The sequence below is a fragment of the Berghia stephanieae genome, chromosome 13, assembly GCF_034508935.2.
Source record: "Berghia stephanieae isolate SIO BIC M18660-M18661 chromosome 13, UCSD_Bste_1.3, whole genome shotgun sequence".
In the NCBI taxonomy this organism is placed as follows: domain Eukaryota; kingdom Metazoa; phylum Mollusca; class Gastropoda; order Nudibranchia; family Aeolidiidae; genus Berghia; species Berghia stephanieae.
In genome coordinates, this window is record NC_088372.1 from 15,485,171 (window position 1) to 15,502,670 (window position 17,500).

At 34.9% G+C, this 17,500-nt stretch overlaps 1 protein-coding gene across 1 annotated transcript in view; it reads right to left on the reverse strand.

Annotated features, from left to right (window-relative positions):
- LOC144959211 (uncharacterized) overlaps positions 1-17,500 on the reverse strand; it is a 45,163-nt gene that overhangs the window by 21,833 nt on the left and 5,830 nt on the right. The window contains exons 4-9 of the mRNA XM_078891752.1: positions 17,046-17,272; positions 16,150-16,247; positions 15,639-15,771; positions 13,370-13,505; positions 9,955-11,118; positions 7,353-7,511 (exon numbers count right to left, since the gene is read on the reverse strand). Of these exons, the coding sequence (XP_078747878.1) occupies positions 7,353-7,511; positions 9,955-11,118; positions 13,370-13,505; positions 15,639-15,771; positions 16,150-16,247; positions 17,046-17,272 (1,917 nt within the window). The remainder of the gene's footprint in view (positions 1-7,352; positions 7,512-9,954; positions 11,119-13,369; positions 13,506-15,638; positions 15,772-16,149; positions 16,248-17,045; positions 17,273-17,500) is intronic.

The window sequence follows — 17,500 nt, forward strand, 5'->3', positions numbered from 1 at the left end:
TGATGATGATGATGATGATGATGATGATGATGATGATGATGATGATGATGATGATGATGATGATGATGATAAAAATAACAATTCAAAAAACAAATTATCGTATCATTTAAGAGCTAATAATTTCTTGAAACCTTTAAATGCGCGGTGTTACGTTATGCATATATACAATATATTAATTGTATAAACAGCATTCAATGTTAATTTATACTATTGTGTATCAAATGTCTAATAAATAAATAAGTGTCCTATTCAATATTCGTAGTATAATTAACTCTATTTACATTCATTGTGCATGTCCCATATGTACATTTGAGAGTTTCAAGTATTTGATGTACAAAAGACAATAATATCCAATGTCATATTACATTATTCGTCAAAATCAAATATAATGTTGGTAGCATCTTTATCAATGGCATTCTGGAAAATATTAGTTGAATTAGAATGTTTTGTCTCAAACTGTAGATCATTCCATATTGTCAAAGTTCTTTGAATAAGGTCATTTTTCCTTATTAGCGAATTACATCTTTTAACAAATTATTTAAAACTTACCTCCTCTAGTTTTTGTAACATGCGAATAATTTTTAAAATCATGATTATCCATATTGTAAGAACCATGCACGAGTCTATATATGAATAAGATCACCTCTTATTCGACGATATTTTAATGAAGGCAAATTTAGAGACTTTAATCTTTCTAAGTAGGAGAGATGTCGAATGTCAGGCAAACGTTTCTTAGGGCGTCTTTGTACGTTCTCAATGTTAACAGACTGTCGTTTAAATACTATTTCCATACTACAGACAAGTTCTTATCACAGATTTATAAAGTTTATTTAAATCATTTAAAAAATATTAATAAACATCTGTATCACCGATGTATTCAACGGAGGTGGAAAAGCCCTGAAACACAGATCTCTCAAAAAGTATTGCATTTTACGGCTGTTTTAAGTTTTATTTCTATATAGGACGAATCTTGTTTCATATTCAGAGGATTCCCTATGACGAAATTTCGTGGATTTTAGAAAATTAATTTAGCAATATTTTAAAGTTTTGTAAATTTTTGCAAGGATTTTATCAATTCTAAAGGCCATTTTCGTTTACGGGTTTCGACAAACACTGTGAGTTATCTTAATCTACTTACAACGGCCGTTGATGAATATCAAAAATGACAACACATTATTATTGTTATAACTATTCACCCCAACACCTACGAACAAAACGATATACAATAATACACCAGATTTAGAAATTGTGAACACTTTGAAATCTTTTGAACTATTCAAGGCATACGGGAAAAAAACAAAAAAGAAGAAAGAAAGGTGGAAGGAAACAAAAACAGAAACAAAGAGAAGCCAAAGAAAACATCAAACACAACTCAGTCAAATTAAACTGCAATAATTTAGATTGAGTCCATGGAAAAGACTCTTTATTCACATTCTCTCGCCGTTCTCATGTGTAAAATGAGTACCTGGTCGTTTATAGCGTTGCCTCCGTCTAAAGAAAAAATGTAATAACAGGTGTCATGTCTTCTCCTACATGTTAAATGTCGCTGTAGACTAGGGATCCCTTGTAAAGCGCTTGTAAAGGGAGGAAAGGGGAGGGAATGGCACAGTGGTTAAGAAATTTCCCGGGTTCGAGCCCCGCTTCAGGCACTTTCGTTGTTTTTCCTTGGGAAATCAATCCCCAATTTGCTCCCTTTAAACAACATGGATGACACTTGTGGACATGAGACATCTTGTTTGACGGATTTCTGTATTCCTTTCTGGAATGCCTGGGCGACGGTAGTAGATGATGCCTTGGGGAATGACCTAATTAAAAAAAATAATAAAGATGATATCAGATTTAGACGGTTCTTCACAAATTCACTTTTCATCTATTTCACAGCGACAAATGGAGACGGTGTGTCACAGTTTGTGACTCGCCGCAGGAAAACGGTGTTTTGGTTGATTGAACTATATGCTCAAAACCGACTTGCACTTATTTGCAGATCTGATAACCCGAGTCTTTATGGGCTCATTGTTGTCATGGAAATCTCAAAAAATGACGCAATTATTGTCCATTACAACAATGTTAAACTAGGCCCATAAGTGGGTTTGGATGTCAGACCTGAAAAATGTAAACGTCACTCAAAGAGAGATATTCAGAAATTTTAGATGATTTTTTTTCGTTCTTAAAATACATAGTAATCCCTTCATTAAAAAAAATGAATTAACACAATTGTTATATTTTTTTTAAACGTAAAACTCGAAATTTAATCTTCAGCTTCAAAATCACCCATTTTGAGGCGCTGTGTCACATTTCACCATTATTACTATCACCGCCACCACTAATACTACAACCACCACCACCAACACCACCACCACCACCACCACACATATCATCATCATCATCATCATCATCATCATCATCATCATCATCATCATCATCATCATCATCATCATCACCGACATCCTCATCATCATCATCGTCATCATCACCATCATAATCTTCATCAGCATCAATCCACCACCACTATCAATAATACCATCATCATCATCATCATCGCCATCATCGTCATACCTACACCACACGACCATCACCACAACCACCACAACCACCCGTACAATACCATCATCATCATCATCATCATCATCATCATCATCATCATCATCATCATCATCATCATCATTATCATCCACATCTCATCATCATCATCATCATCACCATCTCATCATCATCATCATCATCATCATCATCATCATCATCATCATCATCATCATCATAGTCGTCGTCATCATTATTTTTTCACAAATCCATCTTAACCACCAAAACCCTATATCATAATACTATTTCCCCCCAGATCTCTGTATCTCCCACCACCACCACCACAAGTAGCATCCATGCCCCACCTGGATTAAGGCTATCACTGTCAGCCCCTTGTTGTTGTTGTACTATAATGTACTGCTCACCACTCATTCACGACTCACGTGCTTCATGTACTCACACCGCTATCAGCTCTGGCAGCTGTTGGAAAAGTGACGGAATGAAATCCGATGTGACAGGTACAAGATCGGAACTGGCCTTGAGCTGAAAATGAGGCAGGCAGTCAAATTAGGGATACATTTGTTGGCAAGAATGGAGGATAGTAGAGCAAATAAAAAGTAAGTAGTAATACAGTTGAGCCCAATGTGGCGATTTGGTCTAGTGGTATGACATACGCTTTCGGACTGGAAGGTCCTGGGTTTGAGTCCCGCTCTGAGCGCCGCATAGCTCTGAGTCTTTGAAAAAGGCTCTTTACTCAGAGCTTGTGTTTTACACGAGGATGAGCGCTGTATAATGTGTATTATATTATTATTATATATTATTATTATTATTATTATTATTATTATTATTATTATTATTATTATTATTATTATTATTATTATTATTATTACTCACATTCTCTCACCGTACTCAGTTGTACAATGAGTACCTGACCATTACCAACGTTATCTCTGTCTGAAAAACGTGTAATATGACCTGACACGCAACATGTCTCTTTATAATTAATATGAGTTGCTGTTGGCTTGGGATCTCTTTTAAAGCTCTTTGAGCACGTTTTATGGATATTGCGCTTTTAAAAAAAAGTTATATCGTTTTGTTTTGTTTTATAAAGGCCCTTGCTGTAACCCGTGACATGACAGGCTGTAACTTCTTTGCACAGTATATGAAAATTATAGGAGACTTGAATATTATTAGTGCCACGGTTCTTTCAGGACAGAAAGAAGTCACTCTTGTACATTATTTTACCTCTGTAAATATCCCTGTTTTGGTTTCAGTGAAAATCATTGCTTGTAATTAGCTCTAGTAATGTCCCTGTTTTGGTGTAATTCTTGTAAATGTTTATGTTTTTGTTTCAGTGAATATCACTCTTCATAATTAGCTCAACAGGTCTCCCTGTATTTGGATTATTCTTGTAAATGTCCCTTTTACTTACTCCAGTACATGTCCCTGTTCTTTTTTTTTAATCAGTAAGTTTCCCCGTTTTTAGTCTTAGTCTTAAATGTCCTGTTTATTTAATCCAACCCAGTAAATGTCCCTGTTTTTGTTTTAATCCAGCAAACGTCAATGTTTGGTTTAATCCAGTAAATGTCCCGGTTTCTGTTTAATACTGCAAATTTCCATGTCATCTTTTAACGCAGTAAATGAATTATATGTCTCTGTTTTTGTTTTTTGTTTTTGTTTTGTTTTTTGTTTTTTTCATCAAATAAATGCCCCTGCTGTTGTTTCACCAAATAAATGTCCTTGTTTTTGTTTCATCAAATAAATGTTCCTGTTTTTGTCTTAAAAATGTCCTCGCTGTTGTCTAGTTCAGACCATTTAATGCCCTTGTCTTTGTCAGATGTTGTTAATGTCCCAGTATTTATCTAAGTCACTAAATGTTCCTGTATTTAAATCTTTGTTTCTGCAGTAACAGTTCATATTTTAATCCAATTCAGTAAATATAACCGTTTGGTCTAATTCAGTAAGTTATATCTGTTCAATCTAACTTTTTGATTTATAGTCAAGAAAAGATATCGTTTTATATTTGGTTTAATCAATTTTGATCAGTTTGATCATAATATCACAATTGTATCTTGACCAGAAAAAAAAAAGATATTGGCATAATGTAAAGAGAGCTCATGTGAGTATTATTTTCACCATAGCGCATATCTGCCATTGTCAGCTGCCCGTTCCGTGTGTTGTGTGTAAAATAGTATTGCTTTGTAAGATATCAACTTGACAAATAAAAAATCCCAAATTTACAGCTTTAAGGATCTCACGTCAGCGATTTGTTCTTTGCCCGAGTAAGAGTTGTCAGTCTGTTTAATGAATGCATTTGTAATTAACCAGTATATATTTGACCAATCAAATCATGGTTTTCCTCCTCATCTTCACCCGTGCTCGGACAAACATGGTTGATTGTTTATCAACAACAACGTGAATGACACAGGCCTCTCTCTCTCTGATTATTGTTATTTTTTTCATACCGCCAGAATGGTGACCAGTTATCGCACGATTTTCTTGATCAGATTATAAAGTTTAAGTTTACTTACCGTTTTCTGTGTTGATCAACAAGACCTAATTGATGTCAAGTTCATACACACACACACACACACACACACACACACACACATAAACACTGTGTCGCCTCAAACGTTTGTAGATAGAATGAAGTTGACGCCACTCGGGTCTTTGTTATTGTTTTTAGCCAGCCATTTTATGATACTTATTGAAACATATCATCAACTGGATACAAAGAACAGACTGAAACATTCGAAATAAAACTCACATTGTTCACGGCAAGCTTTGTACAGACAGCACAGCCATATTATTCGACTTCATCAATTCTTTTTTTTTTCCTTCAAAAATCAAAAGCAGTATTACGTCGAATACAACTATAAGACGAATTGAAGGAGGGGGGGGGGGTAGGAAACATACAAACACAACAACAACAACAACAACAACAAACAAACAAATGAGCATTGTTTTCCTTTTTTTAACCAATAAGCTAATGCATTCATGATATCATGTATGTACTGCAATAGAAAAAAATGATTTTTCTCATGGAAACTTGGAGGATCTGATAAGGGCCAACATCCGTGATTGGTAATACATAAAACATGTAATCATTCATGATCTGCCATTCTTTGACAAAACCCTTTTTTGTTGTTGTTGCTAATATGGCCACAAAACACGTAACTGCTTCAAATTTCGATAAATTGAAATGGCCCTCAACCGACGTGCACTTACTTTCAGGCCTGATAATTCAATTCAATATGGGCTCATTGTTGTAATGGAAATCATTAAAAAATGAAGCAAAAATACATTGTCCATTACAAAATAAATGTCAAACGTTGTCCTCAACGTGTCAAAACCTTTTAAACCAGAGAACCTTTCGAAGGGTGTGCTTTTTTTAAAGTTTCGGGTTTGAAACTTTTAATGAGTTGAGAGTCATTTTGTTAGATCTATATATGTCTAAATTTTCTGACCAAAATGTAAAAAAAAATGTTTTGTCGGCATACAGCAATATTGGCTTGACGATTGTTAAAAAATGTAATCTTATATCCTTTGATGGATAAAACACTCGCTTAGACATAAACACACATGACAAACACTTATGCTCACGCACATGCACAAACAATACACAATGTGAAATATTGGTTCTATGCGTTTATTTTAAAAACTCATATCATCCGCCAGTTGGGTATAGATAGTATGCGCTTGCTTAGGAGTTAACAACATTGCCATCCGGAAGTATAACGGACCAACACACAAAAGTTTGTGTAACCATAATCGTTTATAGTCTGGTTAATACAGTTTAGTGAGCATTACTCATAAACGCGGATGGCAAAAAAACAATAACAAAGGCCTGATTGATATCATCTTCGTTCTATCTATAAAGTACCAACACACAAAACAATGCGGAACCTTAAAAGTTTATAGTCTGATAAATACAAGTTTATGAGAAATACTACTCATAAATGACTAGCTAAAAACAATAACAAAGAGCTGAGTGGTGCCAATTTCGTTCCTTTTATAGACATGATTGTTAACTTTGATTCGCCCACAAAGAAATTCGAAGCTTACAAGATCCTAAGTCGACTTCCATAGCACTTGACTTACTTAATATATCACTTTATTTGTTTTATATAACACAATATCAACTGAATTTGCTTAAAACACTTCACAAGGGGTCCCAAGCCAACAGCAACAACAAACTTTTAGAAAGAGACACACCATGTCAGTCGCTTTTACAATTTATTTTCTTTAACAACACAAATCCCACGGACAAAACCCCTTACGGGGAAACAAACATATTGTCATGTAAGCAAACACAGATAGGCAAAAGACAGGGATAAATAGAAATAAAATATAAAAAGATAAAAATTATTGTTATTCATCCCATAGGGGAAATTTATCTTTAGGGACTATTCCAATGGAAATCTAGAATAGCCCAGGCGTCAGCCGCAGTGCAGAACGGCAGACTAAGTTAGGGCTGGGTGACTTGCTCAAAGCGACAGAGCAAAGTCCCAGATTTGAGAGTTATTTGTTTGTTTGTGTTGTTGTTGTTTTTTTTTCTTGGGGGGGGGGGGGGTGGAAGTGGGGGGGGTTAGTTGCAAAGATGAGGTTCATTTAAATCGATCGATATATGAAGGACGAAGTTTTCTGGCCGAAATTTTAAAATGCGAGTCTTTCCAGAGTACTACGAAAGTTAACTGGTTAAACAATGAAACAGAATACAAATACAAATACGATAAAAACACTTATCCAACTTATTTACTTAGGCAGCCCCTTGGGGCGCCCAACATGAACCACAAGTCTTCGCCATTCTGTCCTGTCCCCCATGAGTGTACGCAGCTCCTGGGAGTTGTCCATTCCTGTGTCATCTAGCAGACAGTCAATGTATGTTGCATTCTGCCTGCCTTTGTTTCTGGTTCTTTCAAGTGGTTCCCATAACACAAGACTGCTTGCAATCACCTCTTTGTGTCTCATCTGTTGCATCTTCGAAGTCACTGGGGGGAGGTCACCATAGAGCTTTTTTCCAATAATCAAACTACATGCCGCTCAACGCTGTACTCAAACCCTGGACATTGCGGTCCTAAGGCGAGCGTTATATCACTAGTCCACATAGCCGCACGTTTAGAAATTAGCCGAAAAAGGTCTGATATCAGAAAGCAATTACGGGCTATTTTGAAATTGTTGGTATGGCCAACATTTTGTGTTGGGTTGAGAGTATTTCAAGTATTATTATTATTATTATTATTATTATTATTATTATTATTATTATTTATTATTATATTATTATTATTATTATTATTATTATTATTATTTATTATTATCATTCATTATTATCATTATTATTATTATTATTATTATTATATTATTATTATTATTATTATTATTATTATTATTATTATTATTATTATATTATTATATTATTAATTAATATTATTATATTATCATATTATCATTGCATTAATATTATTATTTATTATTATATATTATTATTATTATTATATATAGTAGTAGTAGTAGTAATAGTAGTAGTAGTAGTAGTAGTAGTAGTAGTAGTAGTAGTAGTAGTAGAAGTAGTACTAGTGGTATCGTCATTATTATTATCATCATCATTATCATCAATATTATCATTATTATTATTACCATATAATCATCATCATTATCAATATAATTATCATTAATATAATTATTATGAATATCAATACTATGATCATTATTTCTTCCCTTAATATATTATTTCCTCATTCTGCATTGCCGACAATTCAAACCAAAATACATGTAAAGATGACTAAATAACAATAAAGTAAATTAGTTGGTTTTATCCGGTGTTGCTAATATCAAATGACCGACGATTCTATTATTATTTTAAATATTATTATTATATTATATATATCATCATATATATCATTATATTATTATTATTATATAATATTAATAGTATTAGTATTATTATTATTATATATTATTATTATTATATACATCATAACATATTATTAATATATCATATATTTTATTATATTATATTATTATTATTATGATTAATTATTATATATATGTAAACCACACATCATCATTATTATAATATAATATTTTATATTAATATATTTATTATTATTATATATATTATATCATATATATATTATAATATCAATTGCATTAATTGATATTATTATTATATTATATTATTACTTATATAATTATTATATATTAGTAGTATAGAGTAGTAGTGTAGTATAGTAGTAGTATAAATAGTATAGTAGTAAAATCGTAGATCGTAAGTAGTAGTAGTATAGTAGTAGCATAGTAGTAGTAGTACAGTGTAGTATAGTAGTATGTAGAGAAGTCAGTAGTAAATAATCAGTAGTAAGTAGTAGGTAGTAGTAGTAGTTAGTATAGATAGATATATAGTATAGTAGTATAGTAGTATAACACCTATAATTATATATCTCTATCTGAAATATATCATTAATGATACCCGTACAACATCATCATATCAAAAAATTATCATTAATATAATATTATGAATATCAATACTATGATCATTATTTCTTCCCTTAATATATTATTTCCTCATTCTGCATTTCCGACAATTCAAACCAAAATACATGTAAAGATGACTAAATAACAATAAAGTAAATTAGTTGGTTTTATCCGGTGTTGCTAATATCAATGACCGACGTTCTGCAATTATAATGATCGTCATTACTGAAATACTCTAAGAACGTCGAAACCAACGATCAAAAAGAAGGGTATTTTATATAATATATTATATAAAACTAAACACCAACGCGCCGTAACTAAAATAATAGTCGTCACTGAAATAGTCTAAGAACGTCGAAACCAACAATCAAAAAGAAGGGTATTTTATATAATATATTATATAAAACTAAACACCAACACGCCGTAACTAAAATAATAGTCGTCACTGAAATAGTCTAAGAACATCGAAACCAACAATAAAACAGAAGGGTATTTTATATAATATATTATATAAAACTAAACACCAACACGCCGTAACTAAAATAATAGTCGTCACTGAAATAGTCTAAGAACATCGAAACCAACAATCAGAAAGAGGGTATTTTATATAATAGATTATATAAAACTAAACACCAACACGCCGTAACTAAAATAATAGTCGTCACTGAAATACTCTAAGAACGTCGAAACCAACAATCAAAAAGAAGGGTATTTATATAATATATAAAACTAAAGACCAACACGCCGTAACTAAAATAATAGTCGTCACTGAAATACTCTAAGAACGTCGAAACCAACAATCAAAAAGAAGGGTATTTTATATAATATATTATATAAAACTAAACACCAACACGCCGTAACTAAAATAATAGTCGTCACTGAAATAGTCTAAGAACATCGAAACCAACAATAAAAAAGAAGGGTATTGCACAAAGGAACATGCTGACGTAGCCGATGTACTGACTCTCAGAGCGGTCGTCTTTGGCAGATTCTTTTTTGTTGCGTTTTGATGACAACTTGATGTATCCACTTTGAGTTCTTTTTCGATTTTTAGGAGCATTTGAGCCAGAGCCTTGGGTGATGGATTAGGGTCAAAGTTCTGACATTTACACGGACAAAGTTTATTCTGAGGCTTGGTGGTGTTTTTGGGTGACGTCATGGTTCGGAGAAAGTCAATCGATTCTTTTGTCACTGGAGTCGGGTCAGGGGGAGGTAAGGTGGTGGTGGTGTTGGTGGGGGTTGTGGGGGTTATGGTAGTGATTATGGGATTATTAGTGGTAATGGAGGATGTGGTCGTAGTGGGAGTTGTGGGGATTATAGTAGTGGTGGTGGGTTTAGTGTTGGTAGTGGAGGTTGTGATGGTAGTGGGAGTAGTGGGGGTTGTGGTAGTGGTGGTGGGTTTACTGGTGATAGTGGAGGTTGTGGTATTCGAGGTAGTTGTGATGGAGGTGGTTGTGGCGGTTAGTTTAGTTGGAGTAGTGGGAGTTATGGTAGTGTTGGTGGGTCTAGTGTTGGTAGTGGAGTTTGTGATGTTAGTGGGAGTAGTGGGGGTTGCGGTAGTGGTGGTGGGTTTACTGGTGATAGTGGAGATTGTGGTATTCGAGGTAGTTGTGATGGAGGTGGTTGTGGCGGTTAGTTTAGTTGGAGTAGTGGGAGTTATGGTAGTGGTGGTGGGTTTAGTGTTGGTAGTGGAGGTTGTGATGGTAGTGGAAGTAGTGGGGGTTGTGGTAGTTGTAGTGGGTTTACTGGTGATAGTGGAGGTTGTGGTGTTCGAGGTAGTTTTGATGGAGATGGTTGTGGCGGTTGCTTTAGTTGGAGTAGTGGGAGTTATGGTAGTGGTGGTGGGTTTAGTGCTGGTAGTGAAGGTTGTGATGGTAGTGGGAGTAGCGGGGGTTGTGGTAGTGATGGTGGGTTTAGTGGTGATAGTGGAGGTTGTGTTGCTCGATGTAGTTGTGATGGAGGTGGTTGTGGTGGTTAGTTTAGTTGTAGTGGAAGTTATGGTGCTCGATGTGGTTCCGGTCGTAGAGTCTGTGGTACTCGTATTAGTTGTGGTCTTAGGGGTTGTCGTGGTTTTCGAAGTAGTTGTTGTACTTGAAGTAGTTGACGTTGTCGTTGTCACTGTTGCTGTAAATGTTTAAAAATTCTATTAGGTAAAAATTTGGAGGGCAAATATTAATACACCATAAAACCTTTAAAATCTATTTCAAAATACTTCTATTTGAACAAGAGACATTTAGCTTCTTGGCCAAACGGCCGTGATGCCTCGCCTGCTTTTATTGAAATGCTGATTTGTGATTTCTCAGTTTGACTCACGACTTTTGACCTGTATGCCCCGGGTACAAGTCCTGTTGTAGGTGGAGCAAAGGTCAGTTCATGTACAAGGCTTCATACTCGTATATTCTCAATGAACTCAGTTATAGAATGATAATCTGGCTCGTAAAAGCGTTGTCTTTGTCTTAAATATTGTAATCGCGTCTCTTAGGCGGCATTAATCATCCCTTCGCTAGACGCTGTGAAAAGTAAAATAATTAATGTACTAAAATGAATATTGCAGCCATAAAAGAAGAAGAAAAAGAGAAGATAAACAATCAAGATACTCAGCACGGTACGTTTCAGGATCAAAACCCATCTTCAGCTAATAAAATACACACATACACAAACAGATACATAACTCCACTCATTATTAACCATCTCCTTACCACCTGCAGTAAAATCGTCACATTTGTTACGACACAATGTACATTTTGTTTATTCATATTTATTTTGTACATTTTAAACTTTGAAGAATGATCTTCGTTTAATCAATAAGACCATAACATTGTTTTGTAGAGAAATTGTTTGAGTTTAAAAAATCAATTGTTTTAATGCTGGGTAAGCCTGCCATTTTGGGAAAATACAGAAAATGATGGGTAAGAAAAGAGTTAAAGTTATTGTTTCTTGGAAACCATCAATTAGTTAAATGTGTTCTTTGTCTTTTATAATTTCAGTTATATATGTCTATGATTTTGTTAGCAATTAAGATCAGTTTCTACAAAGATCAGCATAAAGTAGTGATTTGTCTTAAGATGACGTAGTGGTTTTGTCTCAGGACGAAACAATTGTTTTGTCTAAGGATGAAGTAGTGATTTTGGCTCAGGATGAAAGTGGTTTTGTCTCAGGATGAAGTAATGATATTGTCTCAGGATGGAGCGGCGATTTTGTCTCGAGATTAAGCAGTGATTTTGTCTAGAGATGCTGCAGTAAATTATGTTTCATGATGAAGCAGTGATTTTTTGCGTCAAAATGAAGCAAAGATTTTATCTCAGGACGGAGTAAAGGTTGTGTCTTTGGGTGAAGGAGTGGTTTTTGTCTCAGGATGAAGCAATAATTTTGTCTGAGGATGAAGCCGTGATTTTGACTCAAGATGAAGCAGTAATTCTATCTTGGGATGAAGCAGTGATTTTGTCTTGGGATGAAGCAGTTATATTGTCTTAGGATGTAGCAGTGACATTGTCTCAGACTACTCTTGGAAATTTCTTTGTCTAATACAGTCCATCATTTCTTTTGCTGTGGGTGGCAAAATGTTGAATCCCTGGAAAAGAATGTTTACTCCCATATCCTTACAACACTCAGGTGTAAAATGAATACCTGGTCGCTAACAAATTTGTCTTTGTGAAAACTTGTAGAAGACTGGAATAACCCAGGCGTCAGCCGCAATGCAGCGCCGCAAATTGAGCTAGAGCGAGGTGACTTGCTCAAGGTCACACAGCGTAATGCCGTGTGATTGAACTCGGTACCTTTCGGGTACGAAGGAAAGACCGTCCCGCTGAGCCATTCCCCCCCCCCCCCCCGGACAGCTAACATCATAGGCAAGAAAACGCCAAAAATAATGATACCAAACATGCCAAAATTTTTATGCTGAATCACGAGTCAAATTAGATCTAAAAAATGCATTTTTTGGTTAAATATTATACCTAATTTGAAGCAATCTCTCTACTAGATACCTATTAAAAAGAATATTTAAAAATATAAAGACACAACATCAAAAATCTTGCTTTGGGGAAAGGAAAGATAAATGGTTAAACTATTGTTTGTTCAAGAAATTTCATTTTGGCAACAGATTATCATTTTAAACTTTATAATCCTCTAGCTTGAACTAGATTCAGCGACATTTGGTATGGTTCCCCAGGTCAGCACACCTATATATAATTCTTAAAAACATTAAACTAATAAAATGATGACAAATTTGGATTTCTGTCTTTCCTGAGGTGAAAAAATGGGAATGTCAAAGCGATTTTAAACTTTAAAAATGCAAAAGTGACAAATTCAAGATTTTAAACTTTTAAAAAATTGGACAAAATCTAACCTACAATAATATCGTGCATTCTTCTCATACCTGTTTCACATACGTACGGGTGATTTGACGCACAGTTGACATTGCCCCAATGCCACAAGGAATTAAAGAAATAGACTCCACAATTTTCATTCCTTTCAGGGCTGTCCGGTTTGCCAATGGCCCACGCCTGGAAATTCTGAATCAAATAATCAATCAATAATTATGACTAAAAAAAGTGTGTAGTCTTCATTTTTCGTCTACTATAAAGAAAAAAAGTGTGATATAAAAAAAAACTGGTTCCTTTTTCATTGGAAGTGTAAAACCACTCTTCAGGAGGACTGGATATATACCTTGTGTAATTCATCCCCGAGTGTCAGGGTGATGGTGTCTTATTTCTAGTCCAACTATTATATGTTGATCGTCAATAAAGATCATCCGTCCTTGTTCTTTTACGGTCCGTAATTCTAAGAAATCTGCCTATGCATTCTGTTCCCGAAATTATAGTAATGCCACCTTTATGTAACCTATTCGTTATTAGTACTCCCAATGATTAAGAATCCGAAAGAGTAGAGAGTTTGTTGATATGACTTTTCTTCCCTATTTCTTGCTTTTAAAGAAAATTATGGATTGGGAAAAAAAGTGATATCAGATTAGTGTCTTTGATTATGTTTTTTTTATAAATTGCAACCGTTATATTCAAACCCATAGCTGGTCAGATGGAACCAAATTATAATTTCATATAGTACCAGTCGTGTGTAAAGCGTCCTTTTTGAACTAGCACCTCTACAAAGACCTGAGCATTAATATAGAACTACATCCACTAAGGGTGCCCAAAGCGTTTTACAAAGGGTTCCTAGCCAACAGCAACGCTAAACAGGTAGATAAGATATGGTGTCTGTTAGGCGATTTTATATTTTTATTTTCGAAGTGCATGCTGGTCAAAAAATGGTTGAAAAAAGATGTTCAAAAATTGTCTTTATGCGTGCAAGACTGAAGATTTTAATGCTAGAAATCTTAATGAATTTTAAAATGTCCTTGATAGGAAACATTTTGGTTTAAAATAAATATAAGCCTTAACATACATAATATAATTGATCTTTTTTCCTTATGTTTTTACCTGTTTCTCCCTTTTTAACATTTTTATCTCAAAGAATATGCAATATGTAATAAACAATATATTATTGATTATGATTTGATGGCATTTAAGGAGTTCTTGGTCCGTTTTAAAGCTCTACTACCGATATGATATGATCAGTCAAGATAGCTATGGTGCCAAAGTAGTGGCGATTCAATAAATTTATTGTTTCTTTCCTTTCTTATTCTGGTCGCACATCTTATGTGTACGATTTAATACCACAAGTGTTCAATAGAGAATATAAATGTACATCTTGGGACCTTGGGACCATTTAACACCAGTCCTTAAATCACTACACTGGCTTTCAATAGAGACAAGAATAAAATACAAAATCGCATGTTTTACTTACAATTGCTTTCACCATACATCACCTGAATATCTTCAATGCCTTGTCGGGGAATATAAACCAACTCGATCCCTGCGATCCGGTGGTTCCTCGCTAATGGAGATAAATATCCCAAGAACAAAGTTCGCTGAGCCCGGTTTTGCATTTTCGGCTCCAGTCGTATGGAATTTTTTACCACATAAAACCCGACCATGTGAAAGTCTACCACTCTTCAAACAGCATTTAAAAACCGATCTTTTTCATTCTGCTTATCGTAATTCTATGTGAATTTCGAACAAGATGTGTGTGACTGTTGTAGTGATTTTGTTGCCGAATGAACGAACATGTGTGATACTTTAAAAAACTATTGTAAAGCACCTCTGAGCACTATTTCTAGATATTGGCGCTATATCAAATAATTATAATACATCTTGGATTTTATATTTATTTACCGAAGTTTTTCGCCAAAAGTATTCCGTGTATTTATTCAATTCGTCAGAACGCGTCCTTAGGTGTTACCGTTCAAACTGCAGAAGCATAATAGGAATATAACCTAGTAAAGTAGTTCTTCAGAGCCATTAGGTCCATGGAGCCGGAGATTATCCTGGTTTTTATAGCGTGAAAGAAACAATAGCAATTGTTTGCTATCCTTTGGATAAGACACTAGTCTATCGCAAAGTACTTTCCAGCAGATCCAACAAACTAAGCTACCCTTTCACTGACGGATGGAAAGGGAGGTCCAAAAAACAAAAACAACCTCGAATGCCCGCCCCCCCCCCCCCAAACCGGAGTTGATCTCCGTCCCGTTGCGTGTGAAGTAAGTGCTCTACCAAATGAGCTATCGTGAGCCCTAATATAAATATACTCACCACGATACTTTCATTCACCCAAATCCAATTGCTCCAACTCTGTGGTTTTTCTTCAAGACCAACCCAGTACATTCGGAAAGACGTGGTATATGCTTTAGGGACGTAATAAAAATACTCTATAAATTTAAGGAGCCTTGATGCGGCAGTTAAAGTGTAAATGATATAGGAACAGTATAGGAGCACAACAATCAATATATTATATGGAATTATATATATTATTTATATTATATCGAGTATACATATTATTAGCAAGCCATAATGGAAATATTTTGGGGATTTGAGAATATTTTCATTACAAAATTGAGACCAGAACAATTTGGGTTCTCAGACTTGCAAATAAAGACACATCAATATAAACACACAAACACACACACACATTCACACACACACACACACACACACACATATATTATATATATATATATATATATATATTATATATATATATATAGGACGTACAGAGGAAGACATTAAAGCCAGAATAAGGAAAGCGCAGCAGACTTTTGTCTACTTGTTGTCCATATGGAAAGCATCAGCTATCTCTAATGCAACCGAGCTTAGAATATTTGACTCCAGTTTGAAACCTTTTCTACTATGTGGATCGGAAACCTGGAGGATCACAAGCATACTTAATCACAAAATTCAGACCTTCATTAACAACAGCCTCCGCAGGATTGTGAAAATCAGCTGGCAAGACCACATCTCCAACTTAGAACTATGGAGAAGGTCAATCCAAGAACCCATCAACACCCAAATCAGAAGAAGGAAATGGAGATGGGTGGGTCATACATTAAGAAGACCAGAGAGCAATCTCACCCGCCATTCCTTTGAGTTGAAGCCACAAGGGACACGAAAGGTGGGGCGTCCAAAACAGACATGGAAGCGCTCACTGTCAGAAGAAATGAAAATGGTTGGCCTCACCTGGGAGGCTACCAAGAAAATGGCCAAGGACAGAAACAAAGGGCGGAAGCTCATAGAGGCCATATGTTCGACAAGGAGCGAAGAGGATTAAGTCAAAGTAAGTCAAGTCTTTATTGTTTGTTTATGATCTGAGACATAGAGAGAGAGAGAGAGAGAGAGAGAGAGAGAGACAGAGAGAGAGTCAGAGAGAGAGAGAGAGACAGACAGACAGACAGAGAGAGAGAGAGTCAGAGAGAGAGAAAGACAGACAGACAGAGAGAGAGAGAGAGAGAGAGAGAGAGAGAGAGAGAGAGAGTTGTGTTTGTGTATATATGTTTGTGTTTCAATTTTATTACATATTCTGCTTGTTAATTCTACCAATTATCTTATTTCAAAATCTGCTGAAAACAATATCGGTGGTTAGAAAACAATCAATTAATAATGTCTTCATATATATATATATATATATATATATATATATATATATATTATATATATTGTTTTTACTAGATTCTGTTTCCCTTTGCTTCTAAATGTCCCCGTGTTAATCCCGTTTAGTGACAATTGGTCATATTTACCATACATAATAGTTGTCATGATCCTGTCAGAGACCAGGTCGGCCATACGTCCCTGGCAATCGGCTCTTGCATTATCCCACGTCATAGAGGACGTTGACAAATAGACACACGTCCCACCAAGATACTGGAAACCTGATGAGCAACCACGGAAACCAGCTGAAACACATTATTAAGTTAAGAAAAGGTGAGCCTTTTTTTATGGCGCAATATCCTCTGAAAACCAAATACTTTTTTTTAGCTTGGGCGACCGAAGAGTTTCTGGAATGACAGAATTTATGAAGGACAACAGACAAAGCCGAAAGGACTCTGCTGACCCGATGACGTCTTTGCCAAACAAGCAGCTTCGAATTAACATGGAAAAGAATTAAAGAAGCTGATATACAG